This window comes from Pseudopipra pipra, chromosome 24 (genome assembly GCF_036250125.1).
Source record: "Pseudopipra pipra isolate bDixPip1 chromosome 24, bDixPip1.hap1, whole genome shotgun sequence".
Classification (NCBI taxonomy): domain Eukaryota; kingdom Metazoa; phylum Chordata; class Aves; order Passeriformes; family Pipridae; genus Pseudopipra; species Pseudopipra pipra.
Window position 1 is genome coordinate 4,441,110 of NC_087572.1, and position 24,994 is coordinate 4,466,103.

Consider the following 24,994-nt stretch of genomic DNA (forward strand, 5'->3'; position numbering starts at 1 on the left):
AGAGGGGGGGACAAGCAGAGCCCTGATAAGTGTTGGGATTTTAGATTTTGAAGTGGAGCTGCTGCCTCTGGAGGGAGGACCTGGGCATTTGCATCACTCTGAGGAAATCCCTGTAAAATCCCACTGGGGGAATTGGTGGCACTGGGGATCAGCTGGAGCCCTGCAGGGCCAGCCCAGGGGCTCCCGCTGCCTCGCTGGCTCCAGAGCATCTCCCACAGGGACTGGGATGCTGCCATGGCATGTGCTGGATGTTTCACCTGCAGTGCAGCTCATGGGAAATGCAGGGGCAGCTTGAGAAAGCTCCTTTGGCGATGAAAAGCAAACCCTTCTCCTCGGAATTAGTGCCTGGGGTGAAAAAAGAGCAGTTTGCTGGATGTGTGTGGACCCCAGACTCAGCCACACGTGGGGCATCCCTGAGGCTGTGCCACTGAGCCCTCAACAACACACTGTTGGAGCAGCACCCGGGGGAGGATTTAGCTCTGGGTGTTGGCACTGATCCTTGGGCTTCCCAATTCCCCGTGGAGAAACCCCAGTGCCCTTTGAGCCCAAACCAAGAGGTGGGTCGGGTCGGGTCTTAAATAACATCTTCTAACATTTTCCTGGCTATTTCCTCTGGAAGCTCTTGTTCATCCCTTGCACTGAACAGGAATAGGGAGTTTTCTTTGGATGAAGGCACAGGAGTTATTTCATCCCTTTCAGGCTGTGATAACTCATCTAATAGCCCCATTACATCCGGCCACGGCACCGCGCCGGGCGTCTGACCGCTCAGGGCTGGGCAGACGGGGAGGGGAACAGCAGGATGAGATAATCTATTTTGTCTGTTAAGAAAAGAAAAAGGGCTTTTGGCATTAGCGAAATGCAGGTGATTTGAGAAAATAGCAGAGGCTCGTTGGAGGGAAGGAACTGGATGGGGGTGTAATAGGTGGAAGCAGAGAAAAAGCAAAAGGGGGGTGTGAGGGGAAGAGGGAGAGAGGCTGGAGGAAAGGGAAAAGGAGGGAAAAAGGCAGAAGGGGAAAATTTGTGGGTGAAATGACTTAAAATTCAGTGCAGGGGGTTGTGTCCCCAGGCTGTTTGCTGCAGGGAAGGCACCGCCAGGAGCGAGCCAGGGAGGGGCTGAGGGCTCTGTGTCCTGTGGGTTTAATGGGGAAAAATGGGGAATTATTGTGCTGGCAGTAAAGGTGGTATTCTGAAAGAAATTAAAATTTAATGAGTTTTGGCATGGAAAGCCCTGCTCAGTGTGGACATGGTCCAGCTGCTTTGGGGGAGGCCGGTGGGTGCCGCAGCTCTATCCTGCAGCTACTGGGATAAGGGCTCAGGGCAGCCCCTCTCCCTCAATCAGAGGGGTTTACAGAGATATTTGAGAGAAAAAAAAAATCCTCCCCAAAGTACCATGGACTCCTAAGAGATTAAAAGCCCCAAATCCCAGCTTTTTACCCCCAGCCTGGGAGAAGCCACGAGATGTGACGGGGCCGGGCTGCGCTGGCGGCTGCTGTCACCGAGCACCCCGGGGCTGAAAACATTTCTCCCTCGAGTGGGAGGGACAGTTCCAGTGGAGACCATTTGCAATCACAGCAGGGCCTATATTTTTCCTGCAAATGACTATACTTGAAGAGCGATTACTTCATTTTAACTCGATTGCTCCTGCAAGACGCTCGGGGCTGATGGCAGCGGGGAGACAGGGCAGGGGAAGGGCTGGGACTCGGGTGGAACTCATCCTTCCAGTGCTCAGGGTGGAAGGAGATGCTTGGCAAGGGATCAGAGATAGGATTTGCACTCCAGGAATGGGGTAGAGCTTGGTCCTGAGGGGTTGTCAGAAGTGCTGTCTGTCCATCTGTACTTCCATCCTCCCTGCTCCCCTTTGTCCCCTCCATGCAGGATTAGTCCCAGGCCATGTGTGATGGGTGCTGTGCCATCCCTGTGCTCCTGTCTGTACCCCTGGCCCTGCCCTGGCCCCGCCTGGGGAGGTGGTGACGGGCCCTTGGCCAAACTTCCCTGCTTTTCAGACCTGTTGGGCAGATGGGATTTGAGCTGGATGTGCTGGAGGGGGAATTGTCCTCATCCAGAGCCCCAGGGACAATTCCTGCTTGTCCCCAAACCTGGTGGCACTATGAATGAATCCCTTCTATGCATGCACCACCCCCTCCATGCATCCCAGCCATGCATCCCCTCTGTGCATCCCTCCACACATCCAGCAGCTCCATCACCCCAGGAGGCTCCTCCAAGCCCCTTCCCCAGGGAAGGAACCCCCCGGGAGGTGACGGCTTCCCGTGCCCTGGGCCAGTGCCAGCCCTTCCCTGGAACAAGGAGCCTTTGTGGAGCCCAATCCTGCAAAATCCAGGCTGTGTCCTGGGTGCATTAATGATCCTGGTTGAGCAGCACGATGTGTCACCAAGAGAATCCCAGAGCTCACCTGAGGAGGTGGTGGTTGGGACTGGGGCTGTGAGGTAATGGAGCAGGATAGTGACTCACAGGGAATTGAGGGCAGTTCTGTTGTGACAGGCTGGCTGCAAAAAAAAACCCTTTTTATTTCAGTTTGCAAAGCAATTGGTTTGGAAACACAGTTTTGGAGTTTAAAAGGCAGTGGGAAGCACAGTGCAGGGCTCCAAGAGACTTGTGTGGCTTAAAAATTCCATGTTTCCAGGTTGGTTCCCCCAGAATCCTGGGAATATCCTGCTGCTGCTTGGCCTCAGATGCCTTTCCCTGCTGAAATGAGATGTTTCTGTTCAGCTGCTGGGACAACCCCCCCCATATTCCTCCCCAGTCTGGGCAGAGAGTGTGCCCAGCTCATCCACTGGGTGCTGCATGACCCAGGTCCTCTTCCCAGCAGGATTTTGGGGGTTTTTCCCTTCTTTGGGGTCTGGGGGACCCAGCAATGCCAGCACTGTGCCAGCCCTTCCCTGCCTTTGCTGCCACATATCTAAGCAGCTTAATTCCCTTATCAGGCATTATTTTAACAGGCTTTTAGCCCCACTGGGAGGGGATTTGTCAGGATCTCTCTGTGCTTGGCACGGGGCACATCCACACCTGGCTCGGGGCTGGTGTGCTCTGGAGAGGGGTGTCCATCACCCTCTGCCCTCACCCCAAATCGTGCTGGTCTGGCTGGGTGGGTGCTGGTCTGGTTTGTCCCTGGATTCCCCGTGGGAACAGAAGCATCACTGCAGGTGTCCCCCTGGAGCTTACCTGGCTGGAGGGCTGCTGGGAGCAACTGGGGAGACTGGGAATGGAGGGTAAATGTTGTGCAGTGACACAGGGAGGGGTGACACTGCCAGGGGGATGTTTGGGGTGGGGGTTTTGGGGTGACCCCAGATCTGCTGAGCCCCTGTCCCAGGGAGGAGGGGGCAGGGACGGGCTGTGCAGTGTCCCCAGGGCTGTGAAGTGTCCCTGGGTCAGTAGGTTAGTGCAGTGGGTCAGTGCAGTGTCCCCAGAGCTGTGAAGTGTCCCTGGGTCAGTAGGTTAGTGCAGTGGGTCAGTGCAGTGTCCCCAGGGCTGTGCAGTGTCCCCAGAGCTGTGCAGTGTCCCCAGGGCTGTGAAGTGTCCCTGGGTCAGTAGGTTAGTGCAGTGGGTCAGTGCAGTGTCCCCAGAGCTGTGCAGTGTCCCCAGGGCTGTGAAGTGTCCCTGGGTCAGTAGGTTAGTGCAGTGGGTCAGTGCAGTGTCCCCAGGGCTGTGCAGTGTCCACGGGTCAGTGCAGTGACCCCAAATAACAAAGCCATCCCAACACAGAGAAGTAGCACGACAGCATCCCTGGGGATGAGCTGAACTTGGATGAAGATTTTGGTGCTAGTGGGCGGTGTTGTCCCACTTCCAGGACTGGGAGCTTCCCGGTGGATTCACCAGGCTCAGAGACACCCAGGTACCATCCCCTGTCCCCGCCTCACCCTGCTGGGGGCTGGCACTGTGTGCTGCCTGGGCAACATCATGGCAGGGTGATGCCAACACCAGGGCTTCTCCCTGTGTGACTTGGGGTGAAAACTCCCAATATTTCCAGCGTTGTTTCCCTCTGCCTTCCAAGTTTCCCTCTGCCCAAGCAGTCTCCCACCCTGTAGCCACAGCCAGGGCTGGGTGACCCGAGCATGGATCACGCCGGAAAGCTGATGCAAAGCCCCCCTCCTCCTCACCCCAAACCTTTGGGAAAAACATTTTCCTCCAGAAACAGGGCTGGAGAGGATGTCGGTGAACAAGGGGCCTTTCATCCCCGCTGGCAGCGCCGACAGGGACACCGGGGGTGCCAGTGCTCCGTGCCCGTTCCTGCGCCTGCGCCCGGGAAAGGGACGGAGATTTTCCTTCCCTTTGAAAACCCTTTTGGGGTTTTCTCCTTCCTGCTTGCTCTGTGTCCTGCACCTCTCTCCCTCCACCCTGGGGCACAGTGGCTTTGCTGGGTGTCACTGGGGTCCCCTGTGGCACTGCCACTCCCCATCCAGCCTTGTCCCGGTTTCCATGTCACCGTCCTGCAGGGCAAAGTGTCATGTCCCTGTCCCTCGAGGACACTGTGGTGGAGGATCAGGGGGTTTCAGGGACTGAGGACCCCTGTGTGGGGGTGGAGAGGGCAGCAGGCTCTGCCCCCAAAGAGCAGCAGGGCCTCTGTCCCCAGTGCCCAGCCTGGGGGTCCTGGCTCTGCCCCACAGCCTTGGGCACAGCCCGTGGGTGATGGGGGGCACCTGAGGGACTGGCAGCACCCACCCCAGGGTGGGTGTCACCCCTTCCCCAGCCTCCTCCCTGCACCTGCCCTGCAGCTGGAAACCCCCCGGGATCCACTCCAGCTGTACCCATGAGGACACCCCTTGTGTTTGGGGGGATCCTGGGAATCCTTCTGCAGGCGGGACCCCCCCACCTGCGACTGTCCCTGCATCCCTGCACACCCCTAAAACCGGGGACCCCCGGTACCAGAGAAGCCCCCTCCTTTAGCCCTGCACCACCCCCTCCCCACAGGTCCCGGGATCCCCAGCTTCCCTCTGACCCGATCCCTCTCCCCTTCTCCCCCGGTACTGGAAACCCCCTGCCCTTCCATATTCACCACCCCCCACGTACCTCTCGGAACCTCCCTCCTCCTCTTTCCCCCCGGTACTTCCCCCCATCCCCTCGGTACGACGGCCCCATCCCATTCACCACCTCCCCCTCCTGTAACTCCCGGGACCCGCACCTTTCCTCTCCCCCGGTTCTCTTCCCCCTCTCCCTCCCGCATCCACCACACCCCCTCCCGTAACTCCCGGAACCCCCCTCCCTTCCCCTCTCCCCCCGGCACTTCTTCTCATCCCCTCCGTACCTCCGAACCCCCAACCCTCTCCCATCCACCGCCCCCTCCGTAACCCCCAGGACCTTCCCCTCCCCTCTCCTCCGCTACCACAGCTCCTTTCCCTTCCCTCCCAACAACTCTCGGGACCACCCCCTCCTCCCCTCTCCTCCTGGTACTTCCCCCTCCTTCCCTCCGTAACTCCGAACCCCCTCCCTCCTCTATCCCGTAACCTTCCCCTCCCCTCTCCCCCGCTACCGTAGCCCCCTTCCCTCCCCCCCCCCCAATAACTCCCGGGACCCCCCTCTTCCCGCTGTAATTACCCACATCCCCTCCGTACCTCCGAACTCCCCTCCCTCTCCCATCCACCGCCCCCCCGTAACTCCTGCGACCTTCCCCTCCCCTCTCCCGCGCTACCGTAGCCCCCTTCCCTTCCCCCCCTCCCCAAAATCACTCCCGGTGCCCCCCCCTTCCCCCTCCCCTCCCCTCCCCAAAATCACTCCCGGTACCCCCCCTTCCCTTCCCCCCCTCCCCAAAATCACTCCCGGTCCCCCCCCTTTCCCCTCCCCTCCCCCCCGTCACCACCTCCATCCACCACCAGGGGGCGCCGCCTCCCCGCCCGTTCCCGTTCCCATTCCCGGTTTTCCCCCCCCCCATCCCCATCCCAAATTCCCCCTCCCCTCCCGGCGCTGACGTCACGGCCGCCGCCGCCGGTATATTTGAGGCTCGGGGCGGGCGCGGGGGCCCCGCTGCGCCCCCGCCGCGCCGGATCCGCGGGCGCGCAGCGGCGGCGGCCACGGCCCCGCCGCCCCCCCCTTCCCCCCGCCCCGCGACCCCCCCCCCGGGGTCACCGGGCACCGGCCGCACCATGCGGAGCGCCCGGGCGCTGCTGCTCGCCCTCGCCCTGCGGGTCTACGCGCTGGACACCGAGACGCCCGCCGGTAGGAGCGGGGCAACGGCGGGGGGGTGTTGGGAAGAGGGGGGGGTGTCTTGTTCCGCCACACCCCCCCCCCGGAACCGGGATGGGGGTTCCGCCGCCGCCGCGACCGCCACTTGCAGCTGGAGATCCTTTTCTACCGGAGGGTCCCCGGGACTTTCCCCTTCGATGGAACCACCGGGATCCTGCCGCCCCCCCCCCCCCTCCCCGGGATCCGGGATGGGGGTTCCGCCGCCCCCCCCGTCCCGCCGCCTGCAACCGGAGATCCCCTGGAGACTCTGTGCTGCCGGAGGGACCCGCCCCCTCCCCGTGGAACTACCGGGATCCTGCCCCGGGAACCGGGGTCTCCTGTGGCGCTGCCACCCCTGGGAAGCGGGATGGGGGTTCCGCCACCCCCGTCCCGCCGCGGCGGCCGCCACCTGTTCTACCGGAGGGTCCCCGGGATCCCCCCCCGATGGAACCACCGGGATCCTGCCGCCCCCCTGCCCGGGCTCCGCGCTCCCATGTGGCACTGCCATCCCCGGGAAGCGGGATGGGGGTTCCTCTCTCCTCCCCGCTGCCGCCGCCGGGGGAACTTTTCCCTCCCGCTGCGGGGGGGGGGGATCTCGGCTGCGCCCCCCGCGCCGTGGATGCTCCGCCGAGCGCGACCCGCTCGGTCCCGGTACCGTCCGAGTCCCCTCCCGCCGCACCCCCGGCAGGGAAAACTTCCCCCGGTGGCAGCGCTGGGGGGGGTCAGGTGAAAGGAACCCCCATCCCGGTTGCCGGGGGGGCGGCGGGATCCCGGTGCTTTCATCGTGGGGTCCCTGCGGGGCTTTGGGGACCCTCCGGTAGGAACAGGTGGCGGCCGCGGCGGCTCCGCTCGCAGCCTCCCGGCTCTCGTTGTGCCGCGGGGATGCACAGTCGGAGTTGTACCGAGACGGCGGTCGATGGATTTGATTTTATTCATTTATATATTTTTAGCGTTTCCCTCCTTTCCCCTGAGCGCCCCAGCGGTCCCCGGGACCCCCCAAAGCGCGGGCTGGGGAAGGGCTGATGCGGGGACCGGGATGGGGGGCGATCAGCTCCCGATCCTTTCGGGAGGCAGGAGCGGGGCTCGATGCTGCGGAGTGCGGGATTTTTGGGGCTACAGGGGGCTTTGTGGGGGGAAACTAAGGCACGGGGAGCTGGTGCCTCATTCCAACGGGTCCCCGGCGCTGCCACCCCCAGCTTTTAGCTAATGCTCGGCATATCAAAGTGTATTTTTGCCTAGTTCTGTAGTTTTTCACCTTTAAATCCAAGCAGGCTCACCTGCCCGCAGTCCCCATGTTGGTGCATTGATTTTGGGGTTTTTTTGGGTAGTGGCTTTTCTCCAAAAATTATAAATAGTGACACCCGTCAGCAGAAAACAAGAGACGGCGGCTGACCCGTGTGGTGGGGGGATGGAGACAGGGATGGATGGGGGGATGGATACACGGGTGGATGGAGGGGATACGAAGCTGCTGTGGCTCTCCCGGCTTTGTGGGGTGGAGGGAACGGGTTTATATTTGAGGAGGGGGCAGTTGTGTGCTGGCTGGGGGGAGGATCAGCTGCTTTGTGCTTCAAGGCAGAGCAAGGAGGTGATGAGGACACTGAGGCAGCTGGTGAGGGGCTCTGTTCTGCCAGAGGAAGGGGCTTCTGCACCTCCCGGTGTCAGAGGGGGGTCTCGAGCTGTGCTGCCCCAGCCCTGGTGTGTGCGTTTCTCTGATGGCTCTCAGGGCTGAGCTGCCGCAGCCTGTGAGAGGTTGGAGGGGCTGTGGTGGGGACACCTCGGGGCTTGGGGGGGCTCTGTGGGGTGGTTTTCCCTCCCAAACAAACCCTTTTCCCTCTGTGGGCTCCCTTCCCTGCGAGATGGCATTAGCGAGGGGCAGGATCGAGCCGGCTCCTGGTGTAAATCAGGAGCGTGTTTATTCCAGCATTTCCCTGGAAGATGCAGAGCAAGCTCAGCTCCGCAGTGGAGCCAAAGGAGTGGATCCAGCTGGAGGTGAGGGGTCTGCTTGCAGCCCCCCGGCTCCATTGCAGGCTGCTTTTTAGCTGGATCTGATGTTTGCTCCTGCCGATGTGGTTTGGCCGCCTGCAGGGATATCACTCCCTGGGGCTGGGGCTGCACGGCGGGCAAGGCTGGGAAAAAAAATATTTAAGCCCTTTGCACCTGCTCTGGGATCACCGGAGACCCCGGAGCCGGTCACGGGAAGGACCAGCTGCTTGTCTCGGTGGGGATTTTCAGGAGGGGGAGAGGTTTTCTTGCTGCGCCTTTGCAAAGAAGGGGCACAGTGTGGTCCCTTCTGCAGGTGGGGAACTGAGGCACGGCGTGTCCGTGTCCAGCTGAGCTGGGAGGAATCGAGGTACCCCAGTCACAGTCCTTCCACTGCCTTGGGGTGCTCTCGTCTCCTTCCTGCAGCCTTCAAACTTTTGCAGCTCGTTAGGATTTCGCAACGACCGAGCTGTCGGTGCCGGCCCGTTGTGCTTGTCATGGAAGGGACCAGGGTGGTGTTGGGAGGCACTTGCTGACCCTCCAAACCGAGTGATCCGGAGGGTCTTGCGGTGCCAGCGGGCTGTGACAGGGACCTGTGATTGTCCCCGGTGGGATTTGCCAGCCCCATCTCGCCTCTCCGGGCTGTTTGCGGTAAAACACGGAGCCTTTCCCTGCTGGAAGCCTGTGGCCACGAGCAGGCTGGGCCCCGGGGCAGCGGGTTGTGCAGGCTCAGCTATTTCCCTCCTCCTCTTGCTTTCCCTGATAAGAAAGGTGGATGTGGCACTCGGGGACATGGTGGCCTTGGAAGCGCTGGGGAAGCAGCTGAACTCGATCTTTTCCAACCTAAATAATTCCACAAAGCGCAGCTCTGCTCCTCTGCACTGAACCCCAAAACTTCAGCAACGAGCTGCCCTCCGGGGGTCCCCAAGGCTGTGTCCCCCCAGCCTGTGTCCCCCTCCATTCCCAGGCTGTTTTCCAGCGGTGGGGACACGCGGCCGAGGTGCTGCCTGGCACTCCTGCCGGAATTATGCGGAAGCTGTTTGCACTCGGCTTCGACTTCGTTAGCGGCAATTAAAGCAAATAAAACATTTGGGTTTGCAGCTTCCATTCGGGAGGCTGGGATTGCCGGGGAGCGTTGGACTGCGGCTGGTGGCGGCTCTGGTGGCACCAGGACCAGTTTTGGGGGGGATTAGGGGGATGGTTGCCGGTCGTGGTGATGAACCCCTTGCTGGGGGTCAGCCTTGGGGCCCCCCAAGCGTCCTGTCCCCCCCGGACAGCGCTGGCAGGAGGTGGCAGGGCTGACCCTGACCCCGGCGCGGCGGTGCCGTCTCGGTTGAGTGAATGGGAACAGCCAAGCAGACGCCGTTTCCAGGGCTGGGATTGGGGTCGGGAGCAGAGCAGCCCCTCGGCGTCCCTCTGTCCCTCCCTGGCCGTTAACTGTCACGGGGGTCTCTCGGGGGTGCTGGGAGAGGGGGATGAGCGGGATGCTCTGCCTGTGCCTCGGGGTGGGGGTCAGGAGCGGGGCGGCCCCTCCTGCTGCTGGGGGACAGGGTCAGTGTTCTGAGCTCTCCGGTGCCTCATCCTGCTCTTCCAGCGCTTTTCCCGGTGGTTATTTCCCCTCCACCTGGCTGCCCAGGGCTCTCCCATGCCAAGGCATTTTTCCTTCCCAGCCCTTCTTCACCGAGCGCATAAAATGTGCGAGAACGAGAATGTTACATTTTCCTTGTCAGGCTTGTTTTGTTTTTTTTTTTTTTCTCCTTCCTGCCTGTTCTGCCGTGCCAGGGAAGAGGCTCTTTCTCTTGTTTGCTCCTTCGTGTGTGTTTTTAATGCCCTGGGAGCGCCATGCCCTTTCTCAGAGCACCCAGACAGTGCAAACACCCCTCGGGCTCCTGCGTCGCGATGCTCCGGAAAATCCTGTTGACGTGCCCAAGTGTGCCCAGGGCAGAGGTTTCTGGCTCCCAAGCCCTTGGCTTCCCAGTGTCCCCTCTCCACACACCGGACCGTGGTGGATTTTCACCATCTCTGAGGGTGAAGCTGAATTTAGGGATGTTCCAAGTGATGCTGATGCTCCTGGATGGACCTGTCCCTCTGGCTCCATATCTGCAGCTCCGTGGTGGAGCCTGGCAATGCCTGTTGTTTTTTTTTACCCCCATCAAGACTTACAGTTGTATTTGTTTCATTTTTACCCTTTTCTTCTTGTTCCAAAACTCCTGTTTCATGTTTTTTCCCCTGGGTGCCTGGACCTGCCCTGGCCTTGGGAGCAGGGATGCTGGTGAGTCACCTCCTGGCCCTCACTGCACATTTTTCCCTTTGTTATCCAAACTAAGACAAACCAGCTCTATTCCAGCTTCCCTGGGAGCTTTCCCAGAGCAGAGCCCAGCAGGATCAGCACCCTGGGGGAGCAGGGACACCTCCTGGAAGACCAAGGCAGGTGCTTTTTGGTGGCTTTAACCCCTGTCCTGGCTGTGACAACCTCCCTGTTGATGTTGGTTTTTCCCCTGATTGCACCCGGGATGGAGCTTTTCCATCATTTCATCACCCCATCCTTGCTCTGCAGAGGGGCTGAGAGCCCTGACCACCCCAAAACACCCCATAAAAATCCTCTCCTGGCTGCAGCCCCTCTCCAGGGATTTGCTGCTTTGCTTTTGGCAGCTGTGTGAGGGTTAAGCATGAGGGGCTGGAGGCAGAGGAAGGCAAATCCCTGCTGCATCCCTGGGAGCTGGGAGGTAGCACAGGCTCTGGAGAGCCTTATCAACGTGGCCCTGCCATCTGCCTGCCTAAACCTCCATAAATAAGCTTTTTAATAATCTATTATTAACATGCACTATAATTGTCTTATTAGACATGTCTGGGAACCTTTAGTTACTGCGTGATTAAATGTCAGGATTCCCAAACCTCCTCTCTCCCGTGGCAGCTTGGGATTTGCTTTGCAGTGTTCCATGGATCCTGCTCTCCCATTCCAGCCTGGAGACCCCCTCCCTTCCCCCAGCCTGCAGTTGGTGAAACTGAGGCTTTCCCCTCCGGACAAGGAGGATTCCCAACAATTAATCCCCTGGAGCTAATTGCCTCCTCGTTGGCAGCCTTAAAATAAATAAGTCCTGGAGATGGAGCTTTTCCTTTCCGCTGCAGGTGGCCTGGCAGAAGCTGCTGCTGCTGCTTTTCCCTGTGCTGGGATGGCTGTGGGTGGGTGATGGGGTGGCAGAGAAGGGGGTGCCAGCCTGGCTGGAGGGGACCTGGGGACACAGGACCTGCTTTTCCTTGCTGGGTGAAGGGCACCTCTGGGGAGGCAGGAGGAGGGATGTGGAGCTGGCAGGTGCTGGAGGGACTTTCCTGGGTGTTCCCTGAGCTGTTTGCTTTCCTGGCCCTGGAAGCAGGAGCTTCTACACCCTGTGCCCACATCAAAAGCCGAAGTGCAGCTGCTGGAAGGCAGAGGCAGAAGAGCCTGTGGGGCAGCCCCATGCCCCTCACCACTGCCAGCACTGGGGGTGGCTGTCACACACCAGCTGCCCTTTGGGCTGTTATTTTATTTGGTTTTCTTAACTCAGGAGTGTTTTTCCTGCTTGCTGGGTGGTTGTGGGCTGCAGTTTATTCCCTGGCTGCTCCAGGTCCTGCCTGGGTGTCAAAGCCCTGTTTTGCAGCACCTGCCTGGGCACTGGTGTGGGGGGGACACATGCCCATGGGTTTAACCAGAGGTTTAGGGGGCTCAGGCTCTGTACCCTCATTTTTCTCACCTGCAGAGTGAATCCAAGCATGGATTGTGGTGAGCCAGATGGGGCTGTCCCTGTTTCCTGCCCCTGGGTACCTTTGCCTGGGTGCTGGTGCTCTGCTCACTGCAGGAGCAGGATGGGAAAGCTCCCCCTTCCTCCTGCCCTCCTTGCTGTGGGGTGCAGAGGGGTGTGGGGGCTGTTCCTGTGGGATTCCCAGCCTTTGGAGTGCTTCTTGTTCCAAAGTGGAGCCTGGGCTGCAGTGGGAATGCAGGGAGAGTGATGCTGCTGCAGTTTTGGGGTTCAGTGGGGCTGTGGGGTCCTGCTGTGTGACCCCACACTGTGTGTGACAGAGTCACAGCTGGCAGGAGCCTCCTGACTGTGTTTGCCCATAAATTTGTCGTTTTCTGACCTTCCTGCCTCCCAAAGTGCTCCAGTTGAGGAGACAGGAGCTGGGGTGAGGGCTGGGGTTGCTGGGCACCCCTTTGGCCCCTGGCTTCCCCCCCCAGTGTCCTGCAGTGGGTCTGGTGGCCCCAACTCAGTGGGTGGGCTCTGGGCAGCCCCACTGCTGATGGGGGAGCAGGGACACGCCTGCCATGCAGCCCCTGCCCAGGGACCCCTCTGCCCACCCAGAGGAGACCCCTGGAAGCTGGGGAAAGCCCCCATCCTCACCAGGGGTGCAGTGGGGAAGCAGAGCATTGGGGTGGAAGGGGGATGGAAGTGTATTGCAGCTGGAGCAACTGCCTGAATATTTTTGTCATACACTATTTTTTGATGCCTTTTTTTTTTTTTTAATTTGGCTTGAAAAATACTGGCAAACTACCTGTGACAGGGTGGCAGTGCTGGAGCTCTCCCTGGCTCCACAGGGCTGCCAGAGGGTCCATCCTTCCCTGAGGGTCCATCCTTTCCTGCTCTGGGGCTGTGCTGGTGCTGGGCTCTGCCCCAGTGCCCACCCACCATGGGCTGGGGAATCCTAAATCCTGCATAAGCCACTGCTTTGGTTTCCTGGACTCCCATGTGGATCTGACCTTTCTTGGCATTGTGAAGTTAATCAGGGTGGTGGCTGGGATGTGGTGGCTGGAGGTGCTCTGAGCTCTCCCAGACAGGATGAGGGGACAGGGTCATCGATGACCTGATGAGTCTTAACGAGGCCACTGTCCCCAAGGCTTTGGTTGGTGCCTGTAGGTGAAGAGATGAGCCTGGTGTGCTGCTCCCTGCTGGAGATCCTCAGCCTAATTAGCCCAATTAGCCCATCTGAGGAGCAGAGGGGGGGCTCAGGTCCAATGTGCTTCACCCCACAACTGGACCATCAGCTGCTGGATGGGTCCCCCGGAGCAGGATGTCCCTCAGAGCAGGATGGCATCCAGAGGCCAACCTGGAAGAGCAGCTGAATCAGTTGCTGTGGCCCAGCTGCTCCCCCAGTGTGGGGGCTCATCCTCGGGGTGCTGCCTGAGGGCTCTTCCTGCTGTCTGCAGGATGTCTGATGGTGGGAATGGCCCTTTGTCCCAGGAGCTGAAGGGGCTGGAGCATCGCAGGGATGGATTGTGGCAGGCTGCATTTCCGTGCTCAGATGGGTTTGGAGGTGTCCATGGAGCTGCTGGAGTCTTGGGAATACTCTGCAGGGCTCTTGGGGGTGCAGCCCCCTCTCTGGGCTGTGCTGTGTGGCCCTGGTGCTTTAGTTCCCCCCAGATCCTGAGCCGTGCTGGTGGGGGGTTCAACAGCAGCAATTCCCAAGCCTGGTCAGGAATCCCAGGCAGATCCACCCAAGGATGGTGTCTGCTCCAACATCCCTGCTGCTGGAAGCAGTGTAGTTAACAGCATAAATACTCCTCACTTAATTACTGGGTGCTGCAGCTCGGTTAATTGAATTAGCTGAGGTGGGTGGTCGCCCCCCCAGCATGGTGAAGTCTCTGCTGGGACATCTGGTTTTGGTGGAGGTGGGTTCCAGAGCTTTCCAGGGTGGTTTTGGGGAAGGAGCATCTTGGGGGTGACTCTTGAAGCCCCCCCCAGTGCCATGGATGTGGTGCAGGTTCAGCCACTGCCCTTCTGGGTCCCCTCCCAAGGACTCTCCTATTTCTGTTATTATTTCTACTTATTTTTACTGTATTTCCATCTGTCTGCTGAGTGATAATATCCCATTGATTTTCTGCAGCCAGCAACCAGCTTGCTTTCCCTGGATTATGACAATATTAGGCTAAAGCAGCACATCCCCACATTGGGCTATTTCTCTTTATATTAACTGAACTTTTTATTTAGTCTCTGGCCCAGGCTCCTGCCTGGGGAGCTGCTGCTCACCGTGCCTGCCTCTCAATGCCATTTCTCCATGCAAGGGACCATCTCCTGCCTTCCTTCCCATGGGGTGGCTGGGTCTGCTGGCTGCAGGTGGTCAGGGAGGGGAGCTGGAATCTGTCCAGGGCAGGATGTGTGCAGGGAGGGGGGGTGAAAGGTGCTGTTCATTGGGGTTACAGGGTGTTGTGTGCACTTCTGGCACTGCAGGGCCTCTTCTCTTCAGTTATTCCTGCAGAATTAGTGTAATCCCAGAGTTTTTGCTGGAATGGGTTAAAGATACTGCAGGGGGTGGGCACCTGCCTGTGTCTCAGCTGGGTTTTTATAGGGCCTATGAAAATAAAGAGGGCAGGGATGGACTTTGAGCAGCTTTGCAGAGAAAAGAGAAATTTGATTTTTTTTTTTTTCTTAACCATTTGTGCAGCCAGTGCTGGAGGGGAGGTAATAAAGGCAATAAATGAAATAAATAAGAGCTGTTGAGGGAAAGGCACCATCCACAGGCTGCTGTGACTCTGGATGTACAACGTGCTGTCCCTGAGTGGGGTGGCTTTTATACCTGCTGTCTGTGTGGGTGCCTTCACCCAGGACCTGAGGACATGATCTTAAAGAGATTTTAACCTCTGGGAGCACTGGGTGGCACTGGGATGATGGTGGAGACCATGAGGTGAGTTTGCTGGAGCTGCTGGTTTTTGCCTCAGCCTCAGGGATGGATGGATGGATGGATAGGTGGATGGATGGATGGATGGATGGATGGATGGATGGATGGATGGATGGATGGATGGATAAGTGGATGCCCAAGCTGTCACTGGCTGGGGGTGGCTCAGCCAAATTCATGGACTGGTAAAAACAAACCTGGTTTGTTTTTTTTTTGGGCTCAAGTAGCCATATCCCCAAATTTGCCTGCCCTAAGGGTGCCTGGCATGGTCCAACACACAGACCCATTGAGCACAGGAATCATTTTGGATTCCCCCATGGAGGCTTCTGCTGGTGCCTTTAAGCTCCCAGCAGATCCAGGCCCCCCATTCCATAGCCAAGGGTCCAGCTGAGCCCCCAGCACTGGCACCCAGACACAGAAGGGATTGATGTGCCCACGTCAGCCCCGTTGTCACCTTCCCCCCTTGGTGCCCACAGTGCTTTTCCTGGCCCTTCTGGTGACACAGAAGGAGGAGGAGGACGTTGACCTGGATTTTGGATGTGCTCCTCTTCCTCCCCTCTGTATTCCTCCCCAGGGCTGGGAGCAGGGCTGGGCATGGTGGGGATCGGGTGGCTGGGTGGTTTTCCTGGGCAAGGGCTTTTTGACAGCACAAGTGGCCCCTTTCTCTGCCCTGAAAGGCCATAAATAACCCTCAGAGCTGCCTCCTGAGGCTCTCCCAGCACTGGCATGTGATCCATCAAGGGCAGGATTAGCCCACCAGTGCTGAGCTCCCACATCCATCACTGTGGACCCCGAGGGCAGGACCGAGGGTTCCCCCCATCTTTGTCCCTGGAAAAGTGGGGTTGGTTTGGAAAACTTGCTCTTTCCCGTGATTTCTGCAGCTGGAGCTGGTGTTGGAGCCCCTCAGGGGTTGTGGTGATGCCGTTGCTGCATCCTGGGGCAGCTGCTTTCCCTCGTGCCAAGGGAATATCTGTGTCTTCAGGCATTCCCTGGAGGCAGCTCAGGGCTGTGTCACTACTGGGGCTCACAGCCCTGGTCTCTCTGGGTCCATGGGAATGTGGGGTGGACAGTTCTCAGCAGGGATGTGGGGACCTGATGGTAATAAAGGACCCCGGGGGGAGCTTTTTTTCCCTTTTATTTTTCAGTTTATTTTAATTTCCCCCCCCAAGGTGCCCCCCAGCTCCACAGCCCGGGAGCTGGAATTGCACATGAGCCATCCATAGAGGCAGGACAGAGGTTTCCAAAGGCCTGCCTTGTTTTTTCTTCCCATGGAGTGGAAGAGGCTGATGTTAATTAAGTGATGGTTCATTATGAAAGCACCTGTGCTGTGGGTTTAGTGGCCTCCTGGCTGTGGAGCTCGAGGGTGTTTTTGTGCTGCAGGGGGGGCACAAGGGATGCTGGTCCTTTCTCAGATGGATCCAGATGCTTGTCTGGGTTTTCTCTCCAAGCTGGATTCCTCAGTGCCAAAGGGTTCCCAGCCCCTTGTAGCACCAATCCCCTGGGAAGGGCAGGAACAGCCCTTGGGTGGGGTGTTGAATTCACACATCCAGCTCTGGGGTTAAAACCTCCTGGCTTGTGCCCCCCAGCATTGCTCCAGAACAGCCAGGGAGGTGCATTCCGGGGAGGCATTCCTGGTGGAATCCCTGGTCCCAGTGATGCTCATCCCCCTGGAGCTGCTTTGGCTGTGGGATGGAAGAGGAGCTGCATTTGGCAGCTGGATGTGCCCCAAGGAAGGGCTCTGGCAAGATTAGTTCCTGCCCCTTTGCTTTTTAAATGCATCTTCACCATGAAGTGACAGAGTGTGGCCCACCTGGTCCTTGCCCAAGCACAAGCCATCCCTGTGGCATTCCAAACCCTTGGAGTTGTATTTTCCCAGCTGTATTTGCTTCGGGATGCCTGTAATGAATCCAGATTTCCCAAATCTCCCCCATCCCCGGGGTCCTTTGGAGGCTGCTGGGACTGGGAGCTTTGACACCTCCACGGGGACCTGCAGGTAAAAACCATGAAGAGTCTTCAGCAGCCAGAAAAAAAATTAAAAAAAGGAAAAAAAAAAAGGAGATTTATGTCTTCTGTAGTTGGTGGCAGATGGATATTGTTCTCCTAGTCCTGAGCTTTCCAAACACTGAGGTTATCAGGCATAAGTGACTTATTATGCAAATCCTTCTGTCTTAATATCTGGCTGCTCTCTCCCTGGAATTGCATTGGCCAAACCCCACGCGTTCCTGGAGCTGCTAATGTTTACACATTAGCTCCTTTGGCTAATAGACAAGGCTTCAAGTTGCAAATTGATGTTTCTTACAGCTGAGCAAATTATTTTTCTATTAAATACAATATTTAAAATGATTTGGAGCACCAAAACAAACTACTGGTGAGAATTTTAATGGTGCTGCTTTCCATGTTGTTCTAATCAGCTTTTATCGGGGCTGAGAAGCCAGTTAATTGTTTTATGGGTTTTTTTAAAACGTTTCTGTTTGGCAGAATTGGGGAACAAGTTGCAGAGGGAGGGGGTTTATTGTCCTTTCAGGGGTGTGTAATGCACAAAACAACTTTCAGACCCCTGTGAGTGAGCAAAGGGCAGCTAAGGAGGGATTCAGCTCCTCTTTGCCTGGACTAGAAGAGGTTTTCCCACTTGTGAGACAGAAATCCTGGGAGGTTTGGGCCTGGCCATGGAGCTGTTGGGGTCCCTGTGTGGCTCTCACTGGGAATGCTGCGGCACAGGACCCGCTCCCTGCCTGGGTTTTCTCTCCAAGCTGGATTCCTCAGTGCCAAAGGATTCCCAGATTTTGTGGCATCATCCCCCTGGGAAGTCTGAGCCCTTCCCAGATGTAAGTGGGGTTTGTGCTCCCGGATCCCCGAACCTCAGCCTGCGGAATGCTGTGTGTGGGATGTCTCATTTGAGGTGGATTGCAGGACGTGTTCCCTGCCAGCACCCAGGAAAAGCGGCTCCCAGCGTTTCCTTCCCAGGGCACGTTCCCGTGGGAGTGTGCCAAGGAAATCACCTTTAAATAGCAGCTGGGATGTGAGAGGTGGGAGGCTGGCTCTGCTCCACGGGGGTGCTGGGGAAGGGATGGCACCTCGCGGGGATCCACGGCAGCTGAGGTGCTGTATCCCAGAAAACCCCGGCTCCCCGGGCTCCCTGCCATCCCTGGGGAGTGGTGCCAAGGCTGCTGGTGTTATGGCACTTCACCAAATCACCCCCGTGCCTCAGTTTCCCCATTTGCAGCAGCACTTGAGCCATTTTTGCCTGTGTAAAGGGCTTCGTCCTTTGGTGCAGGAAAAGCATCTTCCTCACGTGCATTTAAGAGGAGAGGTCATGGGTGGGATATTCTGGGGCTGTGTGCCTCCAGCTCCATCCCTGCTCCTGGGAAGCAGGGAAAGCTGTGGAGCTGTGAGCTCTGCTCACCCCCTGCCACGTTGGTGAGATTGGATGATGGTGGGTCAGTGGTCACAGCCCTTGAATGTTTGCATGGAACCACTTGGCTGCTGGGGAGATGTGTGGTGGGTCCTGTGGAAATCCCACTGATTTCCTGCTGATAATTACCTGGGATGGGGGGGCAGGAGCTGCTGGAAAAGGCCAGGGCTAAAAAATTTACCTTGACTCCGAAAGGTGTTTGCTCCCCTGGCTGGCACCTGTGCCATGGGGTGGAGTCTTGTGCCACTCAGGCTTATGCCCCAGGATGCTGCACCCCAGAGGGGACCGTGGGGCTAATCCAATCCTGGCTGAGCCAAGATGGGAGCAAAATGGGCTTTTTTCCATCAGTAAATCTTGGGCACCCAAGGAGGGCAACACCACCCCCCAGACCCCTCAGGGCATCATCTGATGGGGATGTTACACTGATAACGCACCAGAAAGGGGACAGGCTTTATAAAAAATGGGTTTATACTCAGAATTTTAGCAAGTGCAGCATCCCCAGAGCTATGAAAGAGGGGCAGGTGCCCAAGATCCCATCGTGGATGGTGCTGGGCTGGGATCCCGTCATGGGTGGTGCTGGGCTGTGATCCCATCGTGGATGGTGGTGGGTTGGATCCCATCACAGATGGTGCTGGGCTGTGATCCCATCGTGGATGGTGCTGGGCTGATCCCATCATGGATGGTGCTGGGCTGATCCCATCATGGATGGTGCTGGGTTGGATCCCATCCTGGATGGTGCTGGGCTGTGATCCCATCATGGATGGTGCTGGGCTGGGATCCCATCGTGGATGGTGCTGGGCTGTGATCCCATCCTGGATGGTGCTGGGCTGTGATCCCATCGTGGATGGTGCTGGGCTGTGACCCCATCATGAATGGTGCTGGGCTGGGATCCCATCGTGGATGGTGCTGGGTTGGATCCCATTTTGGATGGTGCTGGGCTGTGACCCCATCGTGGATGGTGGATGGTGCTGGGCTGTGATCCCATCGTGGATGGTGCTGGGTTGGATCCCATCGTGGATGGTGCTGGGCTGTGACCCCATCGTGGATGGTGCTGGGCTGCCCTTTGGCACAGGAGCCTTTTCAAGGCTGCTCCGTGGAAGAAAAGAGAAGCCCGTGGAGCAAGTCCCAGGGTGCAGGAGGTTAAACAGAAAAGGTTTAAGTGTGTAATTAACTCTGAAGCGAGAGGAGCGGGGCCCCGGCGGATGAAAGAGCTCGGGCTGGGCTGTGGGCAGGCGGCCACGTTCCTCGGTGGCCACGGAGAATTAATTAGATGCTGTCCTTTGTACTTGGCTCTTTGGTCTTTCTTTTCCTCCCTCTCCTTTGTGAATCCCTGTGCTTTCCTCCCTGCCTTTCCTCCTCTCCATCCCTGTGGAGGGGGATGATGGGTGGCAGCGGTTCCCAAGGGGTGCTGAGTGGCAGCAGGGCCCTTCTCCCTGCTAAATCCAGTAAGCTGCCTCTTTTTCTCCCTTTTTAAGAAAATTTAGCTCATCTGGCGTTTAACCTTCGTGTTCTGCTCCCCTCTGCCCACTGTGGTGGTAGCCAGGGGGATGCTGAGCAGCACTGGTACCAGGCTCCCTGGCAAACCCCTCAAGCCATCTTTTTTTGATTGTCTCTTTAAATAATTTTGCTTCATCTGGTGTTTAACCCCTGTGTTAGTGCTTGTCCCTCTGCTGCCTTCTGCTTGGGCACGTGATGGTGCCGTGGAGGTGGCAGTGGTGCCTGGAGTGGGGTGGCAGCAGTACCAGGGGAGGAGGCTGAGCAGCACTGGTGCCCATCTCCATGGCAAATCCCTCAAACCACCTCCTTTTTCCTTTCCTTTTTAAAAATTTTGGTCTGTCTGGTGTTTAACCCCCACGTTGGAACTCATCCCTCTTCTCCCCACTGCCTGGACACACCACAGGGGTTTTGTTTATTTAGGGTGTTTAATGGGTACATCTCATCCTTGGCATGGGATGCCTGTCATGCATGGGGCAGGCTCTGGATTTGGGGTGATTTAGAGGTGTTCAGGCTTTGTCTTGGACACACAACACACCCCCAGGAGCAGACCAGCAGCTCCCTGCAGTATTTTTAGCTGCTCTGGTGTTCAGCTCACACCTCCCTCACTCCTTCACCTCCCCGCCCCGAGCTGCTGTCACCCTGGCCTTGAGCCAGCACAGGGAACTGGGGGCTCCTTGTTTCCTCCTGGTGATTTTTAGGGCATATCCACACCCAGAGTAGTCTCATCCTGCTCTCACAGCCCCTGCCCTCAGCCCTTAGGATGGATAAAACCCTTCTGTTGCTGCAGACGGGTATCTCAGATTCCAGTCTCCCTGCCCTCCTTGCAAACATGTCAGTGAAACCTTAATTCTTTACACTCTGCTCTGGGTTTCTCCCCTTTGCCTTCACCCCCAGCCACCCTTGGAGCTGGGCTGTCGGCATTTAATTGCTCAGGTGTTAATTTTTATGCCCTTAATCTTATTGATGGGGAAGGAGAACCTGCTTCTGCCCAGCCCTGTCCTTGGATGGGGAGAGAGACAGCGCCAGGAGCATCCCATAGCTCATGGAAACCAAGGCTCTGCCAAACCCTTTGGATTTTTTCCCCATGTATACAAATCAAAGACAAATTAGTCAGGGAGATGGAGTGGCCAGTGGAGCTGCCCTGGTTTTGTGCCGTGGATGGGAGGGAAGGCTCGTGCTGGGAAAAGCAGGAGCAATAAACCTGTCCGGGGAGGGAGACGGATGGGCTTGGCCAGCTGTGCCTTTGCCAGCAAAATATCTACTCCATAATTGCATTTTAAACTTCTGGAGTCTTGTGGGTGGCCCAGGGTCCTGCTGGGGGGGGGAAGGAGCAGTGGGGAAACTGAGGCACGGGGTGGGTTGGTGGCAGCGGGATTCGGGTGGGGAGATGTCCCTTCCTCCTCCTCCTCCTGGGCTGCATCTCCCTGGATGTTTTCAGCAGCTGAGGATAGTTTATTGGGGGTGAAGGAACCACTTTTCCCTGTGTCTCTGCCAGCCTGGAGTGCTGTTTGTCTCCTCTCTGCCTCCAAGAATATCCCGCTCCAGCAGATCTTGGAAAGAAACACTCAGGCTTTTTTTTTTTCTTTTTCTTTTCTCTTTTAAATCACTTGGCACTTAAGTCTCTGACACTGTTTTATTTTGAAATTTATTTTATTTTCTTCCCTTCCCGGGAAAGTTTGACAGATTTGTGCTTTTTTTTTTATTATTTTTTCCTCCTCCCGTTGGAAAGTGCAGCCAAGTTTCAGACTCTCTCTCGGATCCGACGCGTCTCGTGGCGAGAGCTGAGGACCCGGGGGCTGCAGTGCGGGGGCACATCCCGCACGTGGGATGGGCAGACGCTCCATTTCGGGAAGGGTTGGAAGAAAGCTGTGATGTCTCGGTGCCTCCAGGCGTACGAACAGGAGAGGATTCGCTTTCGGTTTTCTTAAAAGAGAGGTTTCTTACGGTTCCGAGAGGAAAAAAAGCAGCTGGTGTGTGACAGAGCTGGAGCGTGCCCTCGGTGCTTTAAAAACTTAGCGCAAAGAGGAGGGAGAGCTCCGAAGATATGTAAAAGAGTTGGGAATTGTCACTTTCTGGGCATTTTACGGGCTTTTTTCCCTCGGTGTTTGGACTCTGTTTGTCTAAGTGATGCATCCAAGCATCCCCCGAGCACAGGGAAGCACAACCCTTGTCGGCAGCAGCGAGGCCATTAACTGGCAAATCCCCGGGTGGTGCTGGGGGAATTACTGATGTAATTTGGGATAAAACGGGGAAAAAAACCCAGCAGAAATAATCCCCTGGCCCGGCTCCGCTTTCCTGCCCTCCCATCAGGGGATGTTTGCCCTTTGTTCGTTCCGCTTGCTCAGGGCTTTCTGAACACGCCTGCCCTGGTCAGCCCGGGGGCCCCTCGTCAGCCCCAGCCCCCCAGTCAGCCCAGGGGCCCCCCTGTCAGCCCCAGCCCCCCAGTCAGCCCAGGGGCCCCCCTGTCAGCCCCAGCCCCCCAGTCAGCCCAGGGGCCCCCCTGTCAGCCCCAGGATCCCCCCCAGTCAGCCCCAGGATCCCCCCTGTCAGCCCAGGACCCCCCTGTCAGCCCAGGACCCCCCCCTGTCACCCCAGGATCCCCCCTGTCAGCCCCAGGATCCCCCCAGTCAGCCCCAGGATCCCCCCAGTCAGCCCCAGGATCCCCCCAGTCAGCCCCAGCCCCCCAGTCAGCCCCAGGACCCCCTGTCAGCCCAGGACCCCCCCTGTCAGCCCAGGACCCCCCCAGTCAGCCCCAGCCCCCCTGTCAGCCCAGGACCCCCCCAGTCAGCCCCAGCCCCCCTGTCAGCCCCAGGATCCCCCCTGTCAGCCCAGGGCCCCCCCAGTCAGCCCCAGGACCCCCCCAGTCAGCCCCAGCCCCCCTGTCAGCCCAGGACCCCCCCTGTCAGCCCAGGGCCCCCCCAGTCAGCCCCAGGACCCCCCCAGTCAGCCCCAGGACCCCCCCAGTCAGCCCCAGGACCCCCCCAGTCAGCCCCAGCCCCCCAGTCAGCCCCAGCCCCCCAGTCAGCCCCAGGACCCCCCTTGTCAGCCCAGGGCCCCCCCAGTCAGCCCCAGGACCCCCCCTGTCAGCCCCAGGGGCCCCGTTAATTAGCGCTGGTTCCCTGGTCCGGTGTAATGGTGGGTTTAATAGGACAAAGGGTCTGTGTTAATGACCCAGTGGGTTTAATGGGACAAAGGGTCTGTGTTAATGACCCAGCCCCATAATCGTGGGTTTAATGGGACAAAGGGTCTGTGTTAATGACCCAGCCCCCTGCGGCCCCATGGACAAAAGCTGGAGCTCCAGGGCTGGATGGATGTGGGATGATGGGCAAGGCTGGATGTGGGATGGAGAGGCCGGTTGTGGGATGTGGGGGGGGATGGATGAGGGATGATGGGGGTATCTGGGTGCAGGATGAGGGGGGTGGTTGGATGTGGGAAGATGGGGGAGCTGGAATGTGGGATGATGGATGTGTCTGGATGCAGGATGGGGGACTGGAATGTGGGATGCTGCACCTTGCTGGATGTGGGATGATGAGGGCAGCTGGATGCAGGAAGATGGAGGGCTGGATTTGGATGTTGCAGGTGGCTGGATGTGAGATGATGAGGGCAGCTGGATGAAGGACAGAGGCTGGATGCAGGATGAGGGGGCTGGAACGTGGGATGATGGGAGGGCTGGATGTGGGAAGGTGGGGGGGCTGGAATATGGGATGATGGGAGTGTCTGGATGCAGGCTGGAGGGCTGGATTCACAGTGACAGGGGGGTCTGGATGCAGGATGGGGGTTCTGGAATGTGGGATGTTGCAGGTGGCTGGATAAAGGATGGAGAGGCTGGAATGTGGGATGATGGGGGGGACTGGATGTGGGATGATGAGGGGCATGGATGCAGGAATATGGGAAGGCTGGATGCAGCATGGGGAGCTCTCTCCATGTCACCTATCGTGGGGACAAGTGACCTTTTAGATTTACTCCCAGTGCTCCATGCTCAGCCAAGCACCTTGTGGGCCGGGGAGGTGGTGCCTGGCTTTTGCCTTTGCAAAGGGTAAAAAACAACCCCAACCCCCAGCAGATAAATATCTAATAAAATATAACTTATAAAAGGACTCAGCAGCACTGTCCCACAGCTGGGGGGGCTCAGTGGGGCATTTGTAGGGTGTTGGAGGTCCCTGCTCACACCTGCCACCCTCGTGTCGGGCCATGGACAGACCCCAAGAGTCCAAGGTCAGTCCACAGGCAGAGGGCTGGGGCCAAAGCAGGAATTCAGTGTGGCCACCACAGCTGAGTGCCTTTTTTTGGGGGGAGAAACCCCTGGTACAGTGACCACCCCCTGGGAAGCAAAGCTGGGAGCTGCATCCTGCTCCCAGGGCTGAGGCCTCCCTGGGAGCTGAGACCTGCCAGCTCATTGCACTGGTGGGACACTGACTGGGAGCAGTGGGGCAGTGGCAGCACTCAGCACCATCCCCTGCTCACGGGGGGGATGTCTGAGTCCTCCTGCATTCTGGGGGGCAGGACATCGCCCTGGGGGAGCTTTTGGGGAGGGAGCAGTGGCTCAGTGGGGTCTCAGCAGGCACTGACAGGACTCTCCCCACAGCTGGCTGCACCTTTGAGGAGGACAGTGACCCGAACCAGTGTGAGTACAGCCAGGGCGAGGAGGATGACTTCGAGTGGGAGCTGATCCGGAGCTATTTGATGCCTCACCTGACGCCTGACCTGCCTCATGGTGAGTCCCTGGGGACCTCTGCCCCCAACCCACCTCTCTGTCCTGCACACCAGGGCTGGGCTGTGTCCTCTCCTGCTTTAATTCCTGCTTGGAATTTAAATTTCGGCTTGGCTTGTGTGGGCAGGGTGGGCGTGGTGTGATGAGCTGTGTCGGTCCTCAGCACAGCAAGGCAGGATGTGTGTGGCCCTGGGGGAGGGTGACACTTGGGGACAGGGAAGGTGGGACCCTGTTGCTGCTGGGGGAGGAGGGATCTAACAGCCCAGCAGGGACAGGGACATTGTGTGGCTCCAGGTGCCTCCATGTCCCTGCTGTACCACCCCCAATCTGGGCCTGTCATCTGTCTGGATGTGTTTTTGGGGTGGAAAGCAAAGATTCCCAGCTTTTCTCCCTCTCCATGTGACCTCTGCCATGGCTGGGTTGGCTGCCCTGGTCCCTGGGCTGGCTGAGGGCTGTGTGGGGGATGTTCCCTCTGCCTGAGATGTCCCCTGTCTCCCAGCCTGCAGCAGCTCAAGTGGCTTTCCACGCTTCCCATGGGTCTTGGCAGCATCTCCAGTGATGCCAAATTCCTCCTC

The 24,994-nt window shown here is 58.2% G+C and overlaps 1 protein-coding gene across 4 annotated transcripts in view; it reads left to right on the forward strand.

Moving 5' to 3' along the window:
* The first annotated feature begins 6,016 nt into the window (after window positions 1-6,016).
* PTPRU (protein tyrosine phosphatase receptor type U) overlaps window positions 6,017-24,994 on the forward strand; it is a 67,713-nt gene continuing 48,735 nt past the window's right edge. For all 4 annotated transcript variants that reach the window (XM_064635256.1, XM_064635253.1, XM_064635254.1 and 1 more), the window contains exons 1-2: window positions 6,017-6,168; window positions 24,294-24,422. In XM_064635256.1, coding sequence (XP_064491326.1) covers window positions 6,096-6,168; window positions 24,294-24,422 — 202 coding nt within the window. In that variant the 5' untranslated portion in view covers window positions 6,017-6,095. The remainder of the gene's footprint in view (window positions 6,169-24,293; window positions 24,423-24,994) is intronic.